Source organism: Carassius carassius, chromosome 25 (assembly GCF_963082965.1).
Source record: "Carassius carassius chromosome 25, fCarCar2.1, whole genome shotgun sequence".
In the NCBI taxonomy this organism is placed as follows: domain Eukaryota; kingdom Metazoa; phylum Chordata; class Actinopteri; order Cypriniformes; family Cyprinidae; genus Carassius; species Carassius carassius.
In genome coordinates, this window is record NC_081779.1 from 31,108,404 (window position 1) to 31,132,994 (window position 24,591).

Sequence of the window (24,591 nt, forward strand, 5' to 3'; positions counted from 1 at the left end):
AGTTCCAGGAAGTTATGGAATCTATATATTGTATCTTGACTGATTCTGATTGAAGGAGGTTTAGCATCTACAGAATGTAAGTGTAGACGGAGGCCAGCAGAGCTGCAGCCATGGATAGATCTGCAGCCCTCACTCCGTTACACAGGTCTGTGTTCACGCTTTACCCCGCTCCCAGGACGATCCCTGCCGTGCTGTAACAGTCAGATGTGCAGCCCTCGCTCCGTTGCACAGGTCTGTGGCGCAGCAGGCTTTGGTCACGCTTTACCCCGCTCCCAGGACGATCCCAGCCGTGTTGTAACAGTCAGATGTGCTGCCCTCACTCCATTACACAGGTCTGCGTTCACGCTGTACCCCGCTCCCAGGACGCTCCGGACGTGTTGTTACATTCAGATGTGGAGTCCTTGCTCCGTTACACAGGTCTGTGTTCACGCTGTTCCCCGCTCCCAGGACGCTCCTGGCCGTATTGTAACAGTCAGATGTGCAGCCCTCGCTCCATTGCACAGGTCTGTGGCGCAGCAGGCTTTGGTCACGCTGTACCCCGCTCCCAGGACCCTCCCGGCCGTGTTGTAACAGTCAGATGTGCAGCCACTCGATGACAGACTCAGAAACCCAGTCACATTGAACTCTGACAAGAGTTATTAGTGTTATGTATGTAATATCGTTATTTCCCCATTGTGCCTGCGGGTGGCAATGCCACTTGTAATAGTGAGTTGTGTTCCTTAAAGTAATAAATCCAGAAGAAGAACAGTATCCCTGAATGTTGGTTGTGTTATTTGAACGTGGTTTAACCCAAAAGTTTTATATATGTTTTAGTCAGTTAAAACATAACATATTTGGCGTCGAGGTGGATTAAAATGACCACGAAGCTACTAACTTATAGTGAATCATAGTTAGGCGTTACGTTACCATACATTTTCTTTTCTCTGCGTAGCTTTAGTGTTCAGATTAGCTAGAATGGCTGCTGCCATTGGCCACATGGAAGCTTTTGAAGAAAGCGTCGAACCGTGGACCACATACATTGAACGATTTGAACACTTCATAGAAGCAAATAGTATTGAGGCCGAAAAGAAAGTGGCTGTGCTACTCAGTGTGATCGGAGGAAAAACATATGGACTACTCCGAAGTCTTATCACGGCAGACAAACCGGGAGAGAAAAGCTTGAAGCACATTACAGACACGCTACAGCAGCACTTCTCGCCGAAGCCCCTGGTCATTGCGGAGCGTTTTCGTTTCCATCGGCGGAATCAGGAGGAGAGCGAGTCAGTGACACAGTATGTTGCAGTGCTTAGAGGGTTGTCAGAACAGTGAATTTGGGCGACATTTGGATGATGCACTCCGTGATAGATTTGTGTGTGGCCTAAAGAGTGAGGCTACTCAAAAATGCTTGTTGACTGAGTCTACGCTGACGTTTCAGAGAGCGGTAGAGTTGGCGGTCTCCATGGAAACAGCGTCACGTGAAGCACACCAACTCAGCGGATCACTGACGGTAAATGCTTTATCAAAGAGTAAGACTGCGGAAAATAATGCAAACGATGCGGAAAAAATAACCATAATGATGATGATTGTTGGTTTAAAGACAAAAACTGTAATGTTTGTGGAAAAAAGGGCCATATCAGTCGCATGTGCAGGAAAAGTAACGTTTATGATGACAGAAAAACAAAGAGTGGAAAAACAGCAAAAGCTGCAGGGCCAACGATAGCATTTAAGCAGAAAGGCTACATAAAAAAGGGAAATGTATGCTGTCACGTATGCTGTTAATTATGTATCACTATTACATGCTTGATGCTGATGCAGTGTCTAATGATGATGACACAGACTCGAATTTAGCCCTTTATAAACTGTCGCAGCCAGGAGAAAAGTCCAGTATCACCATGAAACCAGAAATTGAAGGTACACCACTGGAAATGGAACTGGACATGGGCGCAGAGACTTACAACCCGAATTCCGGAAAAGTTGGGACGTTTTTTAAATTTTAATAAAATGAAAACTAAAGGAATTTCAAATCACATGAGCCAATATTTTATTCACAATAGAACATAGATAACGTAGCAAATGTTTAAACTGAGAAATTTTACACTTTTATCCACTTAATTAGCTCATTTAAAATTTAATGCCTGCTACAGGTCTCAAAAAAGTTGGCACGGGGGCAACAAATGGCTAAAAAAGCAAGCAGTTTTGAAAAGATTCAGCTGGGAGAACATCTACTGATTAATTAAGTTAATTGATATCAGGTCTGTAACATGATTAGCTATAAAAGCTTTGTCTTAGAGAAGCAGAGTCTCTCAGAAGTAAAGATGGGCAGAGGCTCTCCAATCTGTGAAAGACTGCGTAAAAAAATTGTGGAAAACTTTAAAAACAATGTTCCTCAACGTCAAATTGCAAAGGCTTTGCAAATCTCATCATCTACAGTGCATAACATCATCAAAAGATTCAGAGAAACTGGAGAAATCTCTGTGCGTAAGGGACAAGGCCGGAGACCTTTATTGGATGCCCGTGGTCTTCGGGCTCTCAGACGACACTGCATCACTCATCGGCATGATTGTGTCAATGACATTACTAAATGGGCCCAGGAATACTTTCAGAAACCACTGTCGGTAAACACAATCCGCCGTGCCATCAGCAGATGGCAACTAAAGCTCTATCGTGCAAAAAGGAAGCCATATGTGAACATGGTCCAGAAGCGCCGTCGTGTCCTGTGGGCCAAGGCTCATTTAAAATGGACTATTTCAAAGTGGAATAGTGTTTTATGGTCAGACGAGTCCAAATTTGACATTCTTGTTGGAAATCACGGACGCCGTGTCCTCCGGGCTAAAGAGGAGGGAGACCTTCCAGCATGTTATCAGCGTTCAGTTCAAAAGCCAGCATCTCTGATGGTATGGGGGTGCATAAGTGCATACGGTATGGGCAGCTTGCATGTTTTGGAAGGCTCTGTGAATGCTGAAAGGTATATAAAGGTTTTAGAGCAACATATGCTTCCCTCCAAACAACGTCTATTTCAGGGAAGGCCTTGTTTATTTCAGCAGGACAATGCAAAACCACATACTGCAGCTATAACAACAGCATGGCTTCGTCGTAGAAGAGTCCGGGTGCTAACCTGGCCTGCCTGCAGTCCAGATCTTTCACCTATAGAGAACATTTGGCGCATCATTAAACGAAAAATACGTCAAAGATGACCACGAACTCTTCAGCAGCTGGAAATCTATATAAGGCAAGAATGGGACCAAATTCCAACAGCAAAACTCCAGCAACTCATAGCCTCAATGCCCAGACGTCTTCAAACTGTTTTGAAAAGAAAAGGAGATGCTACACCATGGTAAACATGCCCCGTCCCAACTATTTTGAGACCTGTAGCAGATATCAAAATTGAAATGAGCTCATTTTGTGCATAAAATTGAAAACTTTCTCAGTTTAATCATTTGCTATGTTATCTATGTTCTATTGTGAATAAAATATTGGCTCATGTGATTTGAAAGTCTTTTAGTTTTCATTTTATTAAAATTTAAAAAACGTCCCAACTTTTCCGGAATTCGGGTTGTATGATCGAATATTGAAACACCTGCCCCTATGCTCAACGGACATTGTTCTTCGAACATACACTGGGCAAGCATTGCGTCCTGAAGGTGTAATTCATGTGCATGTGAAATTGGGCAAGCAGACAGCTGTTCTTCCATTGTATATCGTGCAAGGAGACTATCCACCACTCTATGGCAGAGAATGGTTGCGTCAGATCAAACTGAACTGAAAAGAAATTAAAGCAGTAAGATTAAAGATGACTGAATCTGTGTTGCAGAAACATGCCGCTATTTTCTCTAAACATTTGGGAGAAATGAAGAACATCTTCAGCTAAAATAACACTGAAACCTGAAAACAAACCCAAGTTCTGCCAGCCCAGAGTCGTTCCGTATGCTCTTCGTCCAAAAGTCGAAGCGGAGCTGAACCGTCTCACTGAAATTGGAGTATTGTCACCAGTAGAGCACAGTTAATGGGCTACTCCAATAGTCCCTGTTGTAAAGAAAAATGGAGACGTGCGCATCTGTGGTGATTTTAAGGTGATGATAAACCCTGTCTTACACATTGAACACTATCCACTACCGCGCATTGAGGACCTGTTCGCTTCATTAGCGGGAAGACAGTGTTTCAGCAAATTGGACTTGTCACATTCTTACCTTCAAATGAGAGTCGAAGAAGAGTCCAGGAAGTTCATTACAATTTCTACACAAAAAGGACTATTCCAGTACAATCTCCTTCTGTTTGGGATCACTTCGGCGCCAGCTATTTTCCAGAGAGCTGTGGACCAAATATTACAGGTTCTGCCTAATGTCCATTGTTACCTGGATGACATTCTGGTTACCGGGCAGACTGAAGCTGAACACCTGGAAAACCTGGATGCAGTCCTTGGACGACTGGAGCAGTTTGGTTTGCATGCTGAAAAAGGGAAATGTGACTTTTTCAAGGACTCACTGGAATACCTGGGTCACATAATTGATGCAGAAGGTTTGCACAAGTCACCTAAAAAAGTACATGTAATTGTCAATGTGCCAATTCCATTAAACATCACACAGCTAAGATCATTTCTAGGCCTGTTAAACTATTATGGGAGATTCATACCCAATCTGGCAAACATAGCGAATCCTTTGAACGCCCTGTTGTGTAAAGGGAAACGCTGGCAGTTGTCTGAGTAGTGCGATGCTGCATTTAAAAAGGCAAAAGAACAATTGGTGTCACAAAATGTTTTGACACACTATGACCCTCAAAATGCAATTCGGCTTGCATGCGATGCATCACCTTATGGCATTGGTGCCATCATTTCCCACATGCTACCCAGCGGTGAAGAAAAGCCAATAGCTTTTGCATCACGCACACTTAAAAAGGCAGAACAGAATTATGCACAAATTGAGCGCGAGGCTCTGGCCATAGTTTTTGGGGTCAGAAAATTCCATATCTTTACGGACGGAAATTCACGCTTTTCATGGATCACCGCCCCCTTACTACGTTGTTTGGGCCACAAAAAGGAATTCCGTCTGTGGCGGCAGCACGGATGCAAAGATGGGCATTACTTTTGTCTGCGCAAAATTATACAATAGAGTACAAAAGACCTGAGCATGCAAATGCTGATGGTCTTTCCCATCTGCCGTTACAAGTAGAACACACGGATATCTGACGTGAGACTCAACCTTGTCTACAGTCGTTGAAATGGTCATAAAAGGGACCCAAGCTGTCAACCTGACTGGTAATAATGAACTCTCACTTTTCATCTCCAAACGCGCTGAACTGTCTGTCCAACACGGGTGCTTAATGCAGGGCATGAGAGTTGTTGTTCCCCTTAAGCTGCGGAAAAGAGTACTGGAGGAACTGCACACTAGCTATCCAGGAATTGTCAGAATGAAAGCCATTGCTCGCAATTATGTGTGGTGGCCTGGTATTGATGCTGACATTGAACTGTGTGTGAAAATGTGTCAAATACAGAAAATGCCACCCCAAGCAACCCTCCACCCATGGGAGTGGCCAAGCAGACCATGGGAACGTATTCATGTAGATTTTGCTGGCCCATGTGAGGGTCACATGTACCTAGTCGTAGTTGATGCACATTCGAAGTGGCCTGAGGTGCAGTTGATGACATCAACAACAGCAGGGAGAACAATTGAAGTTTTGCGGAACCCTTTCAGTCATTATGGACTGCCTGAAGTAATTGTGGATAATGGACCACAATTTGTCTCTCAGGAGTTTGTAACTTTCCTGAAGGCTAACCATGTGAAGCATATCCGTTCAGCCCCATATCATCCAGCAACCAATGGGCAGGCTGAAAGGTTTGTTCAGTCGCTAAAACAAGCATTTAAGACATCTAAGGCTCTTCTACTGTTCAGAGACTGTTGGAAACATTCTTGCTGAAGTATCGCAACACACCACATCCAACAACTAGAGAGGCCCCTTCTTTGTTGTTTTTGGGACGACAAATGCACACACATTCCATCAGTGCAGATCAGACGTTATCCAGCCAGAGTGATTAAACCGGCCAACCGTTTGACATTATAAAGCCATGAGACACTCCTGTTGAACTGAAATATAATTAGTTATGTTAGTGAGCCTGTTCTGACAAGGGGCAGAATAATCCCCGAACTGGCTCGAGGCAAGAGGCAGTCTACCCTCTACCTTTAGTAAAAAAAACAAAATAAATGCATAGAATGCATTGTTTTTCTTTTGTTTGTTGATTAAGAGGGGAGGAAATGTTATGTATGTAATATCGTTATTTCCCCATTGTGCCTGTGGGTGGCACTGCCACTTGTAATTGTGAGTTGTGTTCCTTAAAGTAATAAATCCAGAAGAAGAACAGTATCCCTGAATGTTGGTTTTGTTATTTGAACATGCTTTAACCCAAGAGCTTTATATATGTTTTAGTCAGTTAAAACATAACAATTAGAGACCACAAACAGCAAGATTTCAGCATCTCTTTAGAAATAATACTATTTAAAAACATAATAATGTTTTCAGAACACAGGTTGGGCTTTAATAAATATGTGTGTGTGTGTGTGTGTGTGTGTGTGTGTGTGTGTGTGTGTGTGTGTGTGTGTGTGTCTGTGTGTGTGTGTGTGTGTGTGTGTGTGTGAGTGTGTGTGTGTGTGTGTGTGTACTTGTTTTTGTATTCTGGTGGGGACTTAAATCTGAATACACACAGACTCATGGGGACTCGTGTCACGGTGGGGACCTAAACTGAGGTCCCCACGGGTGAACAAGCTAATAAATTACACAGAATCTGTGTGTGTATCTGTTTGTGTTAGGATTAATGCCGCCGGGACGGAACGGACGGATTAATGCCACAGGAAGGTGGCAGTGATTGAGCGGACAGACTAACGTGGTGAGAAGGTGGAACTTTTAGTCTCAGCATCTTGAGGAACTGGAGGAATTAATCTACAAAGTGGATTTGATAAAGATTGAAGAGCGGCTAAGTACCCACATCATCTATGCAGCAGATAAGTGTCTCTCGGATATTCTTCTGTGAAGCCCCTTTATCTTCAATATTCGTTGGGTGTAACAGTCAGTGGACAGCATTTCTAAATTAGTTAAGATATGGACTGAAATCTCTTCGTAATAGACGCCTCACAGTGTTGGGAATTTAGATCTAGTAATGTTAGAGGATGTCGGCTGTGACCGTGAGCGAGAGCTATATTCATTGTGAGTTTGCTGTGGACTGCAGTGCTTAGTGTGAAGTGAACACTGGTGATTCTTTGAAGTGACTTATTGCATGCACAAGTGTGTGTGTATAATTTGGCTGTCGGCTCCGAAGAGAAGCCGCTGTGTGAAGACCTCATACCATTGCCTGTCCCATTATGTGCTGTCATACTCTAAAGATAAGCTGCTGTGTGAGTCTCTTACTACAGGTTGTTCTATTACCTGCTGCTGTCTGCTCTGAAGAAAGGCCACTGGGTGAAGCTCTCTTACCATTGTCTGTTCCATTATCTGCCATCCGCTCTGAAGGTAATCTGCCATGTGAAAGTCTCTTACTGCAGGTTGTTCTATTACCTGCCATTGTCTGCCCTAAAGAGGAGTCGCTAGGCGAAGATCCTTGTATCGTTGTCTGTACGATCACCTGCCGTGTCTGTTCAAAGAGGATGTGTCGTGGGCTCGATCCTTACTATCACCTATACAGATACGTAACATTCACTGTTTTTGAGAGGAACTGCTGTGAGAATCCCTTGCCATTGTTATGCAGGTATTGACCATTGGCTGTACCGAAGAAGAATCAATATACCTACCATCGACTGCTTTGGAAAGGAATTGCTGAGTGGAGATCTCGTAGCCCTATCTGTTGCCGTTATCTGCTCCATGGAAGGATTGCGTCGGCTTCCCGTTCTGTTATCCGTTGGGTTGTGCCCATTGTACCAAGAGCTCCCACCGCTGCTGGACCGAGGGGAACAGAGTTGGAATTTCACTACATGCCTTAGTATTTAGGATCTTAACTTAATAAAACTGAACTTTTATTACTTACCTTGTTGTCCGTCTGTTGGGTCTCTGCCTTGAAGAGGAGCCGCTAGGCAAAGATCCTTGTATCGCTGTCTGTACGATTACCTGCCGTGTCTGTTCAAAGAGGAACATTCGTGGGCTCGATCCTTACTATCACCTATACAGATACGTAACATTCACTGTTTTTGAGAGGAACTGCTGTGAGAATCCCTTGCCATTGTTATGCAGGTATTGACCATTGGCTGCCCTGAAGAGGAATCATCATACCTACCATCGAATGCTTGGGAAAGGAATTGCTGAGTGGAGATCTCGTAGTCCTATCTGTTGCTGTTATCTGCTCCGTGGAAGGATTGAGTCGGCTTCCCGTTCTGTTAATCATTGGGTTGTGGCCATTGTATCGAGAGCTCCCACCGCTGCTGGACCAAGGGGAACAGAGTTGGAACTCTTTCACCACGTGTTTTAGTATTTAGGATCTTAACCTAATAAAACTGAACTTTTAATACTTACCTTGCTGTCTGTCTGTGGTGTCTCTGGGTAAACTCCTTGAGGTGGTACATTCGGTAGGGGCCCGTTCCGGCCTGCGTGACAAACTTGGCTTAGTCGGCAGGGTTCCACCTTGAGTTGAGCGACCAGAGGCCCATGATGGCAGACGAAGACTTGCCGGCAATCCGGCCTCTGGTTATGCCTGTTTTTGTGGGCGCCCCTTGGGCCCAGAAGTATGGAGGACCAGGATTAGGAGTTGGATGGAGTGTAAGGTTCAGGTAGAGTTTGAGTGCCTAAGGAAACTTTGTGCATTTTTACTTTCTCAAAAAAACTCATTCTGTATGATTTATAAATGTTTTTTGAAAAATGGGGACATGGGTTATGTCCTCGTAAGTCACCCTCTCCTTGTAATACCTATGTCATACCCAAGTCATTATACAGAGTTATGTCCTGATATGACACAAAAGCAAGAGCACACACGCACGCACACACACACACACACACACACACACACACACACAAATGCACATGCACGCACACACCCACACCCTGAAAGAAAAATACAAAAATAAATCAATTAAAGGTACACACATACACTCACTCACTCTAGACATGCAGCGTCTGTGATTTTGTAGTGTGTTACAGGATCGACATCTTTTGATTCATCTCAATATAATCGTATAATCATCTGAACATAATGTACCCAGCAGAACCTGATTTTACCAAGTGATGAAGCAATCAAATCTGAAGAATCAGTTTATAGCTGTTGTGAAGTGTAGGCTTGCGATCAGTGTTTGGTGCTTGTACATCAGTGTCGTTCATCCAACATTTCCTCTGATTTTAGGGATTCGTCATGGTTAAGGTTAGGTTCCGGTGTAGTGACATGGTCAAGACTATGTACCCACAAGTGGCAAATGAAAGGTCATGTGAAAATGTGTGCAAAAATACAGATTTGAATTGACCCCCCCCCAAAAAAAAACCATGATTTATCACCTTCATGTTTCAAATTATTTTAAATGATGTAAATGATGCTCATTTGTTGACTTTCTCAGGAAATACTGACACCTGCATATTTCAGTTAAACAGGTTAATGCACTCTTGTATGTTGTCTTCAGATACACTGAGGTGAAAATAAGGAGTCTTTATTTCTCTGATATTTGTACAAAGAACATGTACACACATGAAAAGACAATGTCAGACCTCTGTCTCAGGTTTGAACAGTGGGGTTGTTCAGTAGTTTAATTCTTGTCCTCAATCTCACACCATGAGCAGAACATGGACAGCAGCTCAGTTTCACTCCAGTCCAGGAGCTTTTTAGAACCTAAACTATTTTCCTAACAAAAACTATGTAAAGCTAAGCTGGCCTCCATAGCTTGTGTTACTATACACTGAATAGTTTAAATGCATTTTCTGTCATGGGTGTCATGATAATCGATGAGATTTTTCTTATAGGAGAGAATGGGGTAAGTTGAGCAAGAAAGGAAATCAGCCACTCCCAGTTTCTATGTAACTTTTAACAAAAGTAATCATGTGATCCCTTTTTAGAATGTATTTCCTGGGGATTTTTTAAGAGTTTTGCTGTGGGCTGAATTGTGCAGCATGTGTGTCATGATGCTGGTTGACAACACCGATGTAATAAATACCTAACTGCTGACTCATGCTGCTCTGAGTAAGTGTTATGTCTAATAAAGAAATTATCATATTTGTGAATTCATGAATAATCAAACAGAACCCAGTACTTGCAGGACTCATCTGGTCTACACATAACACACTAACACATTTCTAATATTCAAATTTGTTAAAGGATTTTTAGGCTGCATTAATTAACCAGGAACACTTGCATATACAGATGACATCACTGAATCAATAATAAACTGACTTTAACTGAAAGATGTACTCTTTGTTATTGTCTTCTTGCATTAACAACACACTATTGTCCTGTTTGATACTGACAAGTGCTTTGACACAATATTGTATAACGTGCTATTTAAATAAAGCCTGGTTCACACGGGACGATTTTAAAATTGTCGGCCGATTTTCCAAACCTGAGAGACCCCACACACGGCGATAAAAAATCACGGGTCTAACAGTTTTGGTCGTACAGTGTGTGGTGTGCAGCCACACGGCAAAATCAACACATCACACACGAACCGATTTGACTCCCGAGCATTCCCAGGTCAGACGGGAAATCTCGTAAAATCCCTTGAGATCAAACGTGACTTCAGAGTAAACAATCCCCGATTTGAGATCGGAGCGGTCCCGACGTCCTTCTGAGCAGAGGAGAGCAGTCTTAACACACCACACACGGCAGGAATATCTGATCAGATTATTTTACGATAATCGGAGCATCCTTAAGATTGTCGGAAGGTGTCAATCGGGGCTAAAATCGGCCTAATTATCCTGCCGTGTGAACCAGGCTTAAAGGTGACTTGACTTGACTTTTATTAACTACTATTTTATTGCTCTTATATTTGCATTTTTTTCACACAGTATGATGGCAACTAAAACAGGTCATTTGTCAGAGCATGCAAGTGCTGCATTCTGTGACCCCCCCAACCCCCCCCCCCGCCCAGCACCATCAAAAAAACCTTTCTTGCTAAATTCTTCCATTTTACATACATTTCTTTCAGTAAGGAATGTCGTCTTTACCAAATAAAGAAACACATTAACAGAACACAAAACACTATTTTAACATCTTTAGGATTTTTTACTGCTTTGAAAATGAAGAATGTCCTGTGTAAATGAATAGACACACATGTACAGTACTATAGACAAAACCCCCAACATTTAAATTAAATGGTTACAAAAACTAGGACATCAGAAGAAATAAAATCATATAAACACACAGCAAGCTGCTATCAACATCTGAAAGGTTTATTTAATAAGGGTATTATTATTCCTCAAACGCCCCTAAAGAAAGGTCAAAGAATCTGTTCAATTGCATGCTGACATATGTGTATGTGTGTGTGTGTGTGTATGTGTGTGTAAACCACCTAACTATGTATTGTTGGTTTTAATTAATGTTAGTAGGGTGAGGTGCTTATCTATAGTCAGAATGGTCTTTATTGCTGATATTCAACAGATTTAAGATGTATCTATGCAGGAAATGATGGTATGTTGAAAGTATCACTACTGGGCAATCTGGGAAAATGTATTAATTCCATAGATTATTTTACAACTAATGAATTTGGCTTGTTTAGTATGCATGATTTGCTCAGTGGTGCTGTTTATCCTCCTCAAATGAGGAGTTTGACCATGAAGACCGAGCTAGTGGCAGTGAAGGCCATGCTGAGGGCAGACAAATGAAAGTGAGCCGGAGCGGAGTTACACAGGTCAGCAGAGCAGCACGTCTTCATCATCTGGTACACCTTGGTGCTTGAGTTGGACAGGAAATTCACCTGTTCAGTTATGTTGCATTTGGACACTTCAAGACATCCTTTCATCTTAATATCCACTAATCCACCTAAATAGAGATGCAAGAAAAACAGATTAAGCTTTAAAAACTCATACAACTAAAGGTGTCCAACAGCTCTTGAAGAGCATAAACTTACCAGCTTTCCCTATCCCGCTGAAGCACTGCTGTCCGGCATCACACGTCTTTTTGCTTGTAATGCAGAGATTCCAGACACCCAGATTACACTCATAACACTGCAGTGCCTGACCTGAGACACAAAAATAAATTTAAACTTTCAGAAACATGAAATGCATTAAAAAAAAAAGTATAGAAGTTTCTACAGATTAAAGAGTAATATGGCCTGTTTCAGTGGACGGGCAAGAGCATTATTGCATTGCATGTTTCTCAAATGGATCAAATAAGGAACATGGGTAAAATTTTCAACATTTCCCATCAACCCTTTCTCCTCTTAATGTGTGCTCTAAATTCTGGTAAGTGTGTGAGACATGTGAAACACCTGAAATGCTGAAAAACTACAATAAAACCTTGCTGTACTGGTCGGTGGTAGAGGGTGACACGGGAGTGGATTTTAAATCTCTCCGTCCCACTACAGTAAAAAAAAATCCCATCCCGTCCCAATCCCATGAAAATACTGGAGGAAAATCCCATCCCGTTTCAATCCCAGAAGAATGACTCCCATTCCCTCCCACTCCTTTGTTGTTGTTTTTTTGACCGGAATCTGTCAGTTAAAGTAAAAAAAAAAAAAAAAAAAATACAGTACAGAACAAAGCATGCTCACTTTAGTTAAATAAAAATTCAAAATGTAGTTTTTTTTTTGGTTATTTTATTGAACTGAAAGCCATCTTAATGCACATTGTGCATTGCGCGCACATTACATTTAATGTAAATTATCCATGCTAACACACACATTTTCTATTTTATTTTATTATTATTATTATTCATTTGAACGTAGACATTTAATTCTCTAGATTTTTTTTCATTCACCGAGTTTCGAAGTTTCTCGGTCATGTGAACTTGTGAAAAATAAAGCAGCAGAAACCGCATCTTGTTTGTCTTAACGTTTCTTAAAAGACACGTGAGAGCACTGGTGCCTCCATCTGTCCTGCTGTGAGAGCTGCTGTTCAGTGTCCACACACACTTCAATAGCGCACAGTTCTGTAGGTTAACATTAGATTGAGCGGCCATGTACAGTTGTTATACCTTTTAGATGAAAAGCTATATTTGAGGTCTATGAATGATAGGTTGGCTTTTGGATGTACTGCCCGATGTAGGCTACTGTATTAGCACATAGACCAGCCATTAACGATCTGTCGTTTACCAGACAGACCAAAGCAAACAGGAGGAGAGCATAAAGAGACAGGGCGAGTAGAATTGAGTTCAAAATGAAAATATAAGTCTACAGGTCATGGTTTATTTATTTAAAAGGTAGGCTATATTGTCGGGTTGTGTGTCTGTCGGCTCTTTCCGTGGAGGACATTGAAGACATCTACCTATTATGTGCCAAATGTTTTCTATGGGTGAAAGATCTGGACTGTAGGCTGACAATTTCAGTACCCAGATCCTTCTTCTACGCAGCCATGATGTTGTAATTGTTGCAGTATGTGGTTTGCATTGTCATGTAGGGAAAATGCAAGGTCTTCCCTGAAAGAGACGACGTGTGGATGAGAGCATATGTTGTTCTAGAACTTGGATATATCTTTCAGCATTGATGGTGACTTTCCAGATGTGTAAGCTGCCCAATGCCTCACACACTCATGCAACCCCATACCATCAGAGATGCAGGCTTCTGAACTGAGTGCTGATAACAACTTGGGTTGTCCTTTTCCTCTTTAGTCCGGATGACATGTCGTCCCAGTTTTCCAAAAAGAACTTCAAATTTTGATTCGTCTGACCACAGAACAGTTTTCCACTTTGCCACAGTCCATTTTAAATGAGCCTTGGCCCAGAGAAAACACCTGCACTTCTGGATCATGTGTAGATATGGCTTTTTTTTTTTGACCTGTAAAGTTTTAGCCAGCAATGGCGAATGGCACGGTGGATTGTGTTCAACGAAAATGTTTTCTGAAAGTGTTCCTGAGCCCATGTTGTGATTTCCATTACAGTAGCATTGTTGTATGTGATGCAGTGCCTTCTAAGAGCCCGAAGATCGCTGGCAACCAGTATGGTTTTCCGGCCATGACCCTTATGCACATAGATTGTTCTGAATCTTTGCACATTAGATGATAATAACTTTAAACTCTTTGCAATTTTTCTCTCTGAGAAACTCCTTTCTGATATCGCTCCACTATTTTTCGCCGCAGCATTGGGGGAATTGGTGATCCTCTGCCCATCTTGACTTCTGAGAGACACTGCCACTCCGTGGGGCTCTTTTTATACCCAATCATATTGCCAATTGACCTAATATGTTGCAAATTGGTCCTTCAGCTGTTCCTTTTAACATTTAACTGTTTACATTTTACTTTTCCAGCCTCTTATTGCTACCTGTCCCAACTTTTTTGGAATGTGTAGCTCTCATGAAATCCAAAATAAGCCAATATTTGGCATGACATTTCAAAATGTCTCACTTTCAACATTTGATATGTTATCTATATTCTATTGTGAATAAAATATAGGTTTATGACATTTGTACATTATTCCATTCCTTTTTTACTCACAATTTGGACAGTATCCCAACTTTTTTTAAGATTTGTATATGGAGCTACAAATCACAAACCAGCAGCACGGCAAACAGGAAGCAGGAATGACACTTTTGTACTTAAACTGTATTGTACACTTTTGTACTTACACGCATGCCTAAACAATGAGAAAATACACATACCCTACAGCAAATGTTTCATATTATATACCCAAGACAGTTACTTCCATGTTCTAATCCCAGTCGCAGTTCATTAATAGGGGTCTGACTTATTCAACAACCAATTAAACAATAGCATTCAAATGGCTTAAAGAAAACACAGGGTAAACAAGGAAAAGAGGCTCATAATTATGTAAAACGTTTATTTGTAACAGTACACAGATGGCCAGCGCTGTCTTCCACTTTCAATACCATGACTGAGTCAAGTCAAGGAACCTTTATTTATATAGCGCTTTAAACAAAATACATTACGTCAAAACAACTGAACAACATTCATTAGGAAAACAGTGTGTCAATAATGCAAAATGATAGTTAAAGGCAGTTCATCATTGAATTCAGTGATGTCATCTCTGTTCAGTTAAATAGTGTCTGTGCATTTATTTGCAATCAAGTCAACGATATCGCTGTAGATGAAGTGACCCCAACTAAGCAAGCCAGAGGCAACAGCGGCAAGGAACCGAAACTCCATCGGCGACAGAATGGAGAAAAAAACCTTGGGAGAAACCAGGCTCAGTTGGGGGGCCAGTTCTCCTCTGACCAGACGAAACCAGTAGTTCAATTCCAGGCTGCAGCAAAGTCAGATTGTGCAGAAGAATCATCTGTTTCCTGTGGTCCTGTGGATGCAATACCCCTTGAGGCAACATGTTCCATGTACAACAAACCAGCTATTAGGCTACTGAAAAGACCAAGATAATAATCAGCTCCAAAAAAAGTGTAGATAAACTCCTAATTTTTTTTCCTTAAGGGAACATAATCGAACCAACAGGGCCCCTTAGTATAATCACTCGCTGTATCATTATATTGAATATTATTTTAAAACCATTTTCCCATGAGCTTGGTTACAAATAATCCCTCAGTTTGACTGAATGAGCTGTCAATTTTCTTTACACTTCTAATCCATCATACCAGTTGGTCTATTTACTGAAATGTTGTGGTGCTGACTAAAGTTGGAAGGGACAACTCCATCACTAAAGGGTTAGTTCACCCAAAAATGAAAATAAGCCCATAAATTACTCATACCTCTTAGGTGTATATGACTTTCTTCTTTCAGACGAATCCAGTAGGAGTTTAATTATAAACTGTCTTTGATCTTTCAAGCTGTTTAATGGCACTCAGCAGGGGATGCAAATGCCCCTAAGGTGACATGGTCGGTTCACTCAGTTTTGCTGAGCATTTTCCTTTTTCATTTACAAATGAAACTAAGTGAATGATTAATTCCTCAATGAACACTATAGTATTTATAATTATGGTCTATTAATTAGCCGTGAGAAACTCATGAGAAATGGATGTTGTTCCCTCAGCATAACATCTTGAGGCCACAACATAATATCACATTCCCATGAGTTCTCTCAAATTAATATCTTGTGGCCACAACATATTATCATGTTATTATGTCGTGGTCACAACAAAACTAAGTTTACCGACCATGTCACCTTAGGGGCACTGTACATGCATCAGTCCAAAAGAAGTGAAATAAAAAGTGCCCATTCTTAATAAAAAGTGTTTCACACTCTCTCTCTCTCTCTCTCTCTCTCTCTCTCACACACACATAAGCACGTTCATGCACACACACACACACACACACACACACACACACACACACATACACACACACACAGACAATACTCAATAACAAATACTTAAACTAATAACAAAACATACTTACAGTAGGTGATTCAGAAGCGCCAGATTGTCATAAAGTTAGAATTACCGATTGTCATAAAGTTAGAATTACCTCCTCTCCTAGGTTCATGAAAAGGACTTTGACTTGAGCTACCTTTGCTTTTGGATCTTCTGTCTCTCAAACTTGACAGAATAATCCGACCACGATGGATCCAGCGAAGGGGGAGTCGTTTTTTTCTGCTGTTGAAATCCAGGGAGTTATGCTGGGCCGTCACGAAGAGGAATTATCTGCTGCCAGTGGCACAGCTGAGAGTTTGGCTGCACAAGTTAATGATCTGTCGTCTCGCCTTCTTCATGCTCACCAGGAATCACCAGTCATTCCAAGTCGTCCATCTCTTCCTGAACCCCGTGTGAACAATCCTTCATGTTATGCCGGTGAGCCGACCGAGTGTAGAGCCTTTCTGACACAGTGTGAGGTGGCTTTGACCCTGCAGCCACAGACTTATGCGGAGGACCGTGACCGCATCGCCTACGTAATTTCATTGCTGACAGGGCGCGCTCGGGAGTGGGGGACCTCTGTCTGGGAGGCTGGGTCTCACTGTTACCACCGTTTTGAGCTCTTTAAGGAGGAGATGATTAAGGACTTCGACCAGTCAGTTTTTGGACGCGAAGCTTCGCGTCTTCTCACCACTATCCGCCAGGGGAGGACAACAGTGGCCGACTTCGCCATAGAGTTTCGCACCCTTTCAACCACTTGCGAATGGAACGAGCCTGCCTTGGTCGCGCGTTTCCTGGAGGGTTTGGATGTGGATTTGAGGGAGGAGCTTTACGCTCGTGGTGCACCGGTCCAGCTCGACCAATTGATTGAACTGGCGATTCGCCTGGATAGATGCTTTGAGCAACGGCGACAGGCTCGTGCTGCTCCTGCCCCTTTCCGTGAGCGCCTGCTGTTATTGCTAGACCTGAGCCAGAACCCATGCAGCTGGGTAGCATTCGTCTCCTGCCAGATGAGAGACAACCTCGCATCTCCAACAGACTGTGCCTTTATTGCGGTGCGGCTGGCCACTTCGCAGCATCGTGTCCAGTAAAAGCCAGAGCTCGCCAGTAGACAGGGGAGTACTGTCTACTGGCGAGCGCTGCTGTAACATCCTCCCCACCCAAGTTCCGGACCACTCTGCCAGCGGTTCTTCGTTGGGCGGGTTCCTCTGTGACATGTCCCGCGTTGATCGACTCGGGATCGGAGGGGAACTTTATTGATGAGAGATGGGCTCAAGAACACAACATCTCTCTGGCGGACCTGAGGGGTAACACCACGTCTTTGCCCTGGATGGTAGTGTACTGTCTAGGGTTCATCGTGTCACCAGTCCGGTGAGTCTCACTATCTCAGGAAACCATCAAGAGACTATTTCTTTCATCCCTCTCACACTCCAGTGCGCGCACACCTGTTTGCGCTCTGTCATCACCTGTTGATCATCGCAATCAGCGCTTTCGCTGCTTTGCGCTCACACCTGTGTCTTGTCTTGTCTAATTACTCTGTCTACTTCTGGCGTTTGTTCTCTCTGTCCTGGGTCAGACTATTGTGTGAGCTATGCCCTCGTATGCATGTCGACTGTAACTCTGTCTTGTCCAGTCTTGTGTAGCAGAATTCGCCTTAGTGTGCCCTGTCTCCTGTTCCCAGCCAGGAAGTGCCTCATCTGGAGTTTCTCTCCGCTCAAGTAGCCCTACACCTGTGCAAGTCCTGTGAGCAAGTATTTTTGTTCGGCGCTGCCCCTCCCGGCAGAGACTCTTCTGTCAAGTTTTTAAGGAGAGTGTTTTTTGTTCCATTTTTCATGCCATCTACCTTCGGCTGTTTTTGTTAATTAATAAAGGACTTTGACTTGAGCTACCTTTGCTTTTGGATCTTCTGTCTCTCCACCTGACACATTTGTGTGACATTACACAAATATTTCCAGATAGTGATGTAGAGATGTTTGGGCATGTTTAAACAAGGTGTTTTAGGAGGGGCTTGGCAGAGTCTTAACCTTGATAAAGAATATCGCTTCAGATTTGAGACTTTAGTCTTTGCAACAGATCTTCTTTATGCACCGAGAGCTTGTAACAATACAAAGAGAAAGGAAAAATTTTAATCGCATCATATGACCCCTTTAACAGGAGCAAAGGAAGCAAAGTTTCCTTATTTAGCAAAAGGAATTCATCTGAAAGAAGATAGTCAAATACACCTAGGATGACTTGAGGGTGAATAATTTATAGGCTAATTTTCATTTTTGAGTGAACTAACCCTTTAACCAAATCTCTGTTAATGGCTAGTACTGAAAATGAAAATGAGTGTTTGTTCTAATGGAGTGCAAATGATGAAGTGTACTTAGTCCTAATGTATGGAAATGTTATGTGCTTTTGGGTGCATGATAACCAGCATTTGCGTAGATTTTTAGCTGAGACCTTCAGTGTTTGTTTTTTTTTCTCCAGTCACCTTTCACCCAAGAAAAGGAGCAAGCACCAAAAAACGAAGTGAGATTACATTACAATATCTAATCCATCCAAGATTTTAAAACTACAAAATATAAAAAATATATATTCTCTCTGTACAACATAAATTAACTTCCTGCTTTATTGTTTCTCCGATCTATTCACTTTACAAAATAACAGCAGAGACGGGGCAGATCTTCAGAGCTGTGGTAAGATACAGTTTTTGTATTATTTTCTAATACAAAAACTGTATTAGAAACCGTATTGGTCTAAAGCCAAACTGACTGCTTCATCAGTGGGTGAATTCTGCCAAGTTCGTTTGCGAGCTGGGTGAGCCTCTCTACCTCAAGTTAACCTGTGTCTCTCTCATAAACAATCACTAGGGAGGGGGGCAATATTTTACAGCAATACACATATAAACCACAGGCTTCTAAATTTAATATGTTCATGACTCACAGATTCACATGTTCCACAATGAATGGAATAATGTGGAACGAAAGTAGTTCATGCATCACACAAATAAACCAACCAGAAATAAGCAACAAATAATCTACAATTATAATTGCTAATCAAAGTCACATTCACAGTGTGCACTTATGAAACATAATTTAGTAGACTTTGACACAAAAATAATACAAAAACTGTTTCTTACCCACAGTGAAATAGAGAACAACTGCAAAGATTCCAAGAAAGACTTTGTTCATGTTTCCTGTTGTATGTGAGCTGAGTTCAAGTAGAGGACCGTTCCAGTCTAGTCGGACAGCTGTGTTCCTCTATATTTATAGATCCACACCCATATGGCGCCACCCATTACACTTCCAAACACAGAAGGTATGGACCACAGCCTTGCAGCTACCTGAGTCTCACAGCTGACTGCAATTGATCTAATTTATGGACAACTATGCCCAGAAAAAAACAAAAACAACAAAGGAAAAAAAAAAGATCAGCAGTCTGGTGCTGAAAATGTAAAATAGCCCTTGATCAGGGTTCCTCAATTAGTTTTCACCGGGGGCTGAATTCTGCCAATGATACCAAGCCAAGGGCCACTGACCTAATATATATATATATATATACATATATATATATATATATATATATATATATATATATATATATTAGGTCCCTTTAACTAATTGTCGGTGCTGGGGCAAACTTTAACACAGTGTGTCCTAACCAGACGTGACTCGATGCGATGCGATAAAAAGTATATTTTCTATGTAGTTTTTGTCCTAACCACCCATGTGACAATAAGCAACATGGAATTCTATTTTAGAAATGGTTTTTATTTTCTGAGATGTCAACGCAAAAACAACATATAAAATATGACAGTGATTATGAGATTATAATAAATCATTATGTTCTTTATTCATTTTTGAATGTGTCTAATGTGAGTTTAAATATTATTTTGTGTAATCTTCATAGCAATAGTGAGATATTTTTCCTTAAATCTTGAAAATAAAATTATGCTAAAGAAAACTTACATTAAAACTGTGAACTCACTGTGAACCAATATCCTTAACAAAGACGGTAACTTATCACTCACTCACTCACTCAAAACTGTTCAGTTCATTCACATTTGAATCATCTACATTCACTGTCCACTTTACTTTACTTAACACTCACCATGTTTTTGCTGTCACATCGTAGATCTACACTGGACATGACAAAGCATTCATGTGATTGGGCTAGTCAACTCTACAAAAGACTAATGGTGAGCAACAGCTCCAGTGGTGTAGATGGTAAATCGTGTGCCATAACCATTTTGATGCTATCGACCTGAGTTCGAATTTGCCTTTTGCCGAACTTTTTTTTCTCCCTTTTCAAATCTCATATTGCATCGAAAAGGCATTTATTTTCAATAAAAATGGAGGAGATAAATTGAAAAGGTGAAAATAAAATATCAGATAGGTGTAGGGAGGGCTTTACTGTTCCAATAAGGTGGATTACATTTTTTAAAAAGAACTAGAATTAAAATTATAATTTTCACTCAATATGTTATTATTGCATACTGTATAATTTGCTACAATATTGTGGTGCAGATAATTGCCACAATTTGACCTAACTAGTATAAATAGCAAAATCCTGCTATTGTATAGTGTAAATGGAATTAACACTTGGTGTAAAGCAGGGGTGTCAAACTCAGTTCTTGAAAGGGCTGCAGCCCTGCAAAGTTTAGTTATAGCCCTGCTCCAACACAAAAAAACTTGGGCTGCATGAGAAAACTCTAAAATGCTGCCTTCGGAGTCAGCATTCCCAGACAAGAAGGCATCAAGGCACGTTCGAATCCAAATTCTGCTTTACTTTCTGTCTCCGGAGGTAAAATCTCCCCCACTAAAAAAAACATCCTTTCATCCTAACATAAATATTTTCCACCCTGACTTCAGCTGTTTACAGGAATATGGCCCTGTGTCTCTAATAATCTCTAACAAATCTAACAGCAACTGTATCATATTGTTGTTACTTCTGCTCAAATAGCGTTATTAAAACTGCAGCTAACACCACCACGGCGGCACCTCAGGTGGATGATCCCGCAGCTAACCACAGCACCACGGCAGCGCCTCAGCAGACGAGCCCGCAACTAACAACAGCACCACCATGGCAGTGCCTCAGGGGCTGAGCCCGCAACTAACAACAGCACCACCACGGTGGCGCCTCAGCAGACGAGCCCACAGCTAACAGTATCACCACGGCAGTGCCTCAGGTGGACGAGCCTGCAGCTAACAACTGCACCACTAACTTCTTCAGGCTAGATCAGTCAGTGTGAATGCGCAGCCTAAGACCACTGACTGTTTCTAAAGCAACGGGACGCTTCTAATGGCAGCTGCAGTGACGCGCTGACTTACTGTTCGGTTCTTTCATTCAGAAGGTGGGGCTTCCTGTGATTGAGCGACCTTATTGAGCATTAAATATATTATATATATTTACTCACACAGACCAGCCAGTCTCCTTCAACCTCAAATTCTATTTCCAAAATCTCTATCCATTCTCCTCCTCCCTCCCTCCCTCCCTCCCTCCCTTCCTCCCTGCATCTTGCAACACACCTCACTCACAAACATCCTTCCATCCAAACATTCCCTCTTCCACCCTTCCTTCAGCCTGCTCTACCCTCTCTTTACTTCCCAATCTCCCCCTACCTCCTCCTCCTCCTATATCCTCTTATCCTTGACCCCCCCCCCCCCCTCCCCCACTCAAAGACATCCTTTTATACCAACATTCATTCTTCCACCCTTCTTTGAGCCATTGTCAGGGCTGCTTCTCATCTAAAGCCTGGTTTATACTTGACGCGTCCACAGGAGCGCGAAGGTGCGCGCTGCAAAAATGACGTCATTGCGGTGTGGGCGGTCCTGCGCGTTGGGTTCGCAAGACCCAATTTCGCCTGGCGGTGTGCGCGACATTTTTTGTAACAACGCGCGCGGCGCCGCATCCGAAGATGAACGACTTCGAAGCGACTTTGTCCGAGCTGGTTCGTCTGTACCAGCATATTTATGATCCCTCCATGCTGCATTAATAAACTTCTTTTATATTACTTTCAGCAATTAATAATACAAACTCAGTTACTGTGAACTAATATTAACAAACTATAAAAATTGTATTTTCATTAACATTGCCAAAGAATAAAAGGTAACGCATGTCTACAGTGGTCAACATTTGAAGTGGATCTGAAGTTTATCAAAGTTGTCCAAAGACAACAACAGGTATTGGTCATAATTCATGTATAACTTTGATGAAAGGTTTTGCTCCACTTCAAATGTTGACTACTGTACACTAAATGACATTACATTTACGAGATGCTAAATATCAAAAGAGTTCTATGTATATCTTCTCAACATCATATTTTGTTCTCATTTCAAATCAGTGATTGGTCTATGAGCATATTGATACTGTTTATATAACAAGAATGAAAACACACCTTCTGCGTTACATTTTTTTGTTTTATTACAAACGTTGTAATAGCATATACATGTAAATAGAAAATAGGTATTGTGAAACACAAAACAAACACAAGACAACATCAACACTGTTCAATTACTTTGTTGCTAGTTTGCAACTTCACTGTAGACAGCCCCTTCTGACGACAGAGTCCTGCCAAGGTACAAGTCCCTGTTCTGTGTTAAAAAATGACTTCAGGTCATTTCTCACTGCAACTGCAGCCCGGGATGCTCGTGCAGATGACATTCTTCCTGCTGCAATCAAGCCGTTGTCTCCAGACACAAACCTTCTCCATTCTCCGGCCATCTGTTCCCCCGTTGCTGTGGTACCATCTGCAAAATTGGGTGGAATGTACTTGGATGCAGTAGATGTTGCAGCATCAGTGAGGGTTAACATATTGTGAAGAGCCACACAAGCCTTCACAACATCCACAGCTTTCTCAGGATGAAATTCCATTGGCCATCCAAGAATCCTCCAGCGAGCAGCAAGGATACCAAAAGTGTTCTCGATGACTCGCCTGGCCCGTGAGTGTCTGTAATTGTAAACTTTACGAGCATCATCCAAGTTAACACCTGTAAAACAAACAAGAGCACAGATTAAAGATAATGTTCTTTCTTGCATTTTTCATATCAAATACATGTTATATTAATTTATGGCACAATTTGATTTTGTTTTTACCTGGATATGGGCGCACCAGGTTCACATGGAGTGGAAACGCAGCATCTCCCAGGAACACATGTGGCAGTTTGATGTTGGTGTCCGGCAGGTTTTCAGGCTGTGGGAGTTCAAGAGTGCTGTTAAGAAGTCTGGAACCAAAAATACTGTCCTTGAAAATTCCACCATCACTTTCACATCCATACGAGCCAATGTCCACCATGGTGAAACGATACTTGGCATCACAGACTGCCATTAGAACAATGGAGTGGGTTCCTTTATAGTTGAAAAAGTCACTTCCAGCATTTGGGGGTGCCTTGATTAGGACGTGTTTCCCATCCACACACCCCAAACAGTTGGGAAAGTTCCACACTCTCCAAAATTCATTCTTGATGTCAAGCCACTCGTTGCCTTTTGGTAGCGAGACAAAATCACCTTTTAAAGCAGTCCATATTGCTTGGCAGACCTCACTCACTATCACTGAGACTGTGGTCGATCCCAATTTGTAGCTGGAGGCAACACATTTTTGGGAACTTCCAGATGAAAGTATGCGAAGCGTGACAGCCAGTCTCTCTTGCATACTTACTGGGCTACTGTGGGTTCTTTTATGGTCCAAATAAGGTTTGATACGGTGTAGCAAATCGTCGAACCGCTGAGCAGACATTCGAAAGTAGCCAAAGTGCATTTGCTCGTCCACTGCACGCATTTCTTTGATAAGCGCACTGTACTCTCCATCTCTTTGCCGAGTGGTGTTTAAAGGGCGGACATACCATCTTCTTCTCCTCCTTTGTCTTTTAGTTAACAAACACAACAACTCTTCTTCAGCATTCAGCACGTCCAGAGCCAGAGGCGCCATGTTCTCAGTGTTGTTGTTCCGGCAAACTACTTCTTCGCCGCCGATTCCAGGTGGTTTAGAGGAGAATTACTCCGAGTCGCCCCCTGTCGGTTAAAAAAATAGTACAACGGCGAGCGCGTCAAGTATAAACGCCTCGTCCGTTTGCGGAGGTGCGTGCGCAGTCTGCGGAGACTCGCGCTGCGGAGCCAGGCGAAAGTATAAACAAGGCTTAACTGCAGGCACCTTCACACCTGCGCATTCTGTGTCGGAGCCATGTGAGAAACTCCTGCTCTCATAACCCCATGACACCAGCAGACTGACTTGCAAAGCACCTCCTCACTCTTATAAACAACCTAAAATAGTTGACAGGCC

General features: G+C 42.1%; 1 protein-coding gene across 1 annotated transcript; it reads right to left on the minus strand.

Moving 5' to 3' along the window:
* Positions 1–11,166: 11,166 nt before the first annotated feature.
* Positions 11,167–19,638, minus strand: LOC132104798 (sperm acrosome membrane-associated protein 4-like). The gene is made up of 3 exons (XM_059510334.1): positions 19,453–19,638; positions 11,994–12,104; positions 11,167–11,905 (listed from the first exon to the last, which is right to left on the minus strand). The coding sequence occupies exons 1-3, from the start codon at positions 19,502–19,504 to the stop codon at positions 11,679–11,681; spliced, it is 390 nt and encodes a 129-aa protein (XP_059366317.1). The 5' UTR covers positions 19,505–19,638; the 3' UTR covers positions 11,167–11,678.
* Positions 19,639–24,591: the final 4,953 nt, after the last annotated feature.

Bases quoted from the DNA above. Each gene is read 5' to 3' on its own strand.
- LOC132104798 (XM_059510334.1), bottom strand. From the start codon at position 19,504: ATGAACAAAGTCTTTCTTGGAATCTTTGCAGTTGTTCTCTATTTCACT. The intron at 12,105-19,452 runs GTAAGAAACAGT...TTTGTGTCTCAG, and splicing joins TGTTCTCTATTTCACTGTGG to GTCAGGCACTGCAGTGTTAT. The intron at 11,906-11,993 runs GTAAGTTTATGC...ATCTCTATTTAG, and splicing joins CAGCGGGATAGGGAAAGCTG to GTGGATTAGTGGATATTAAG.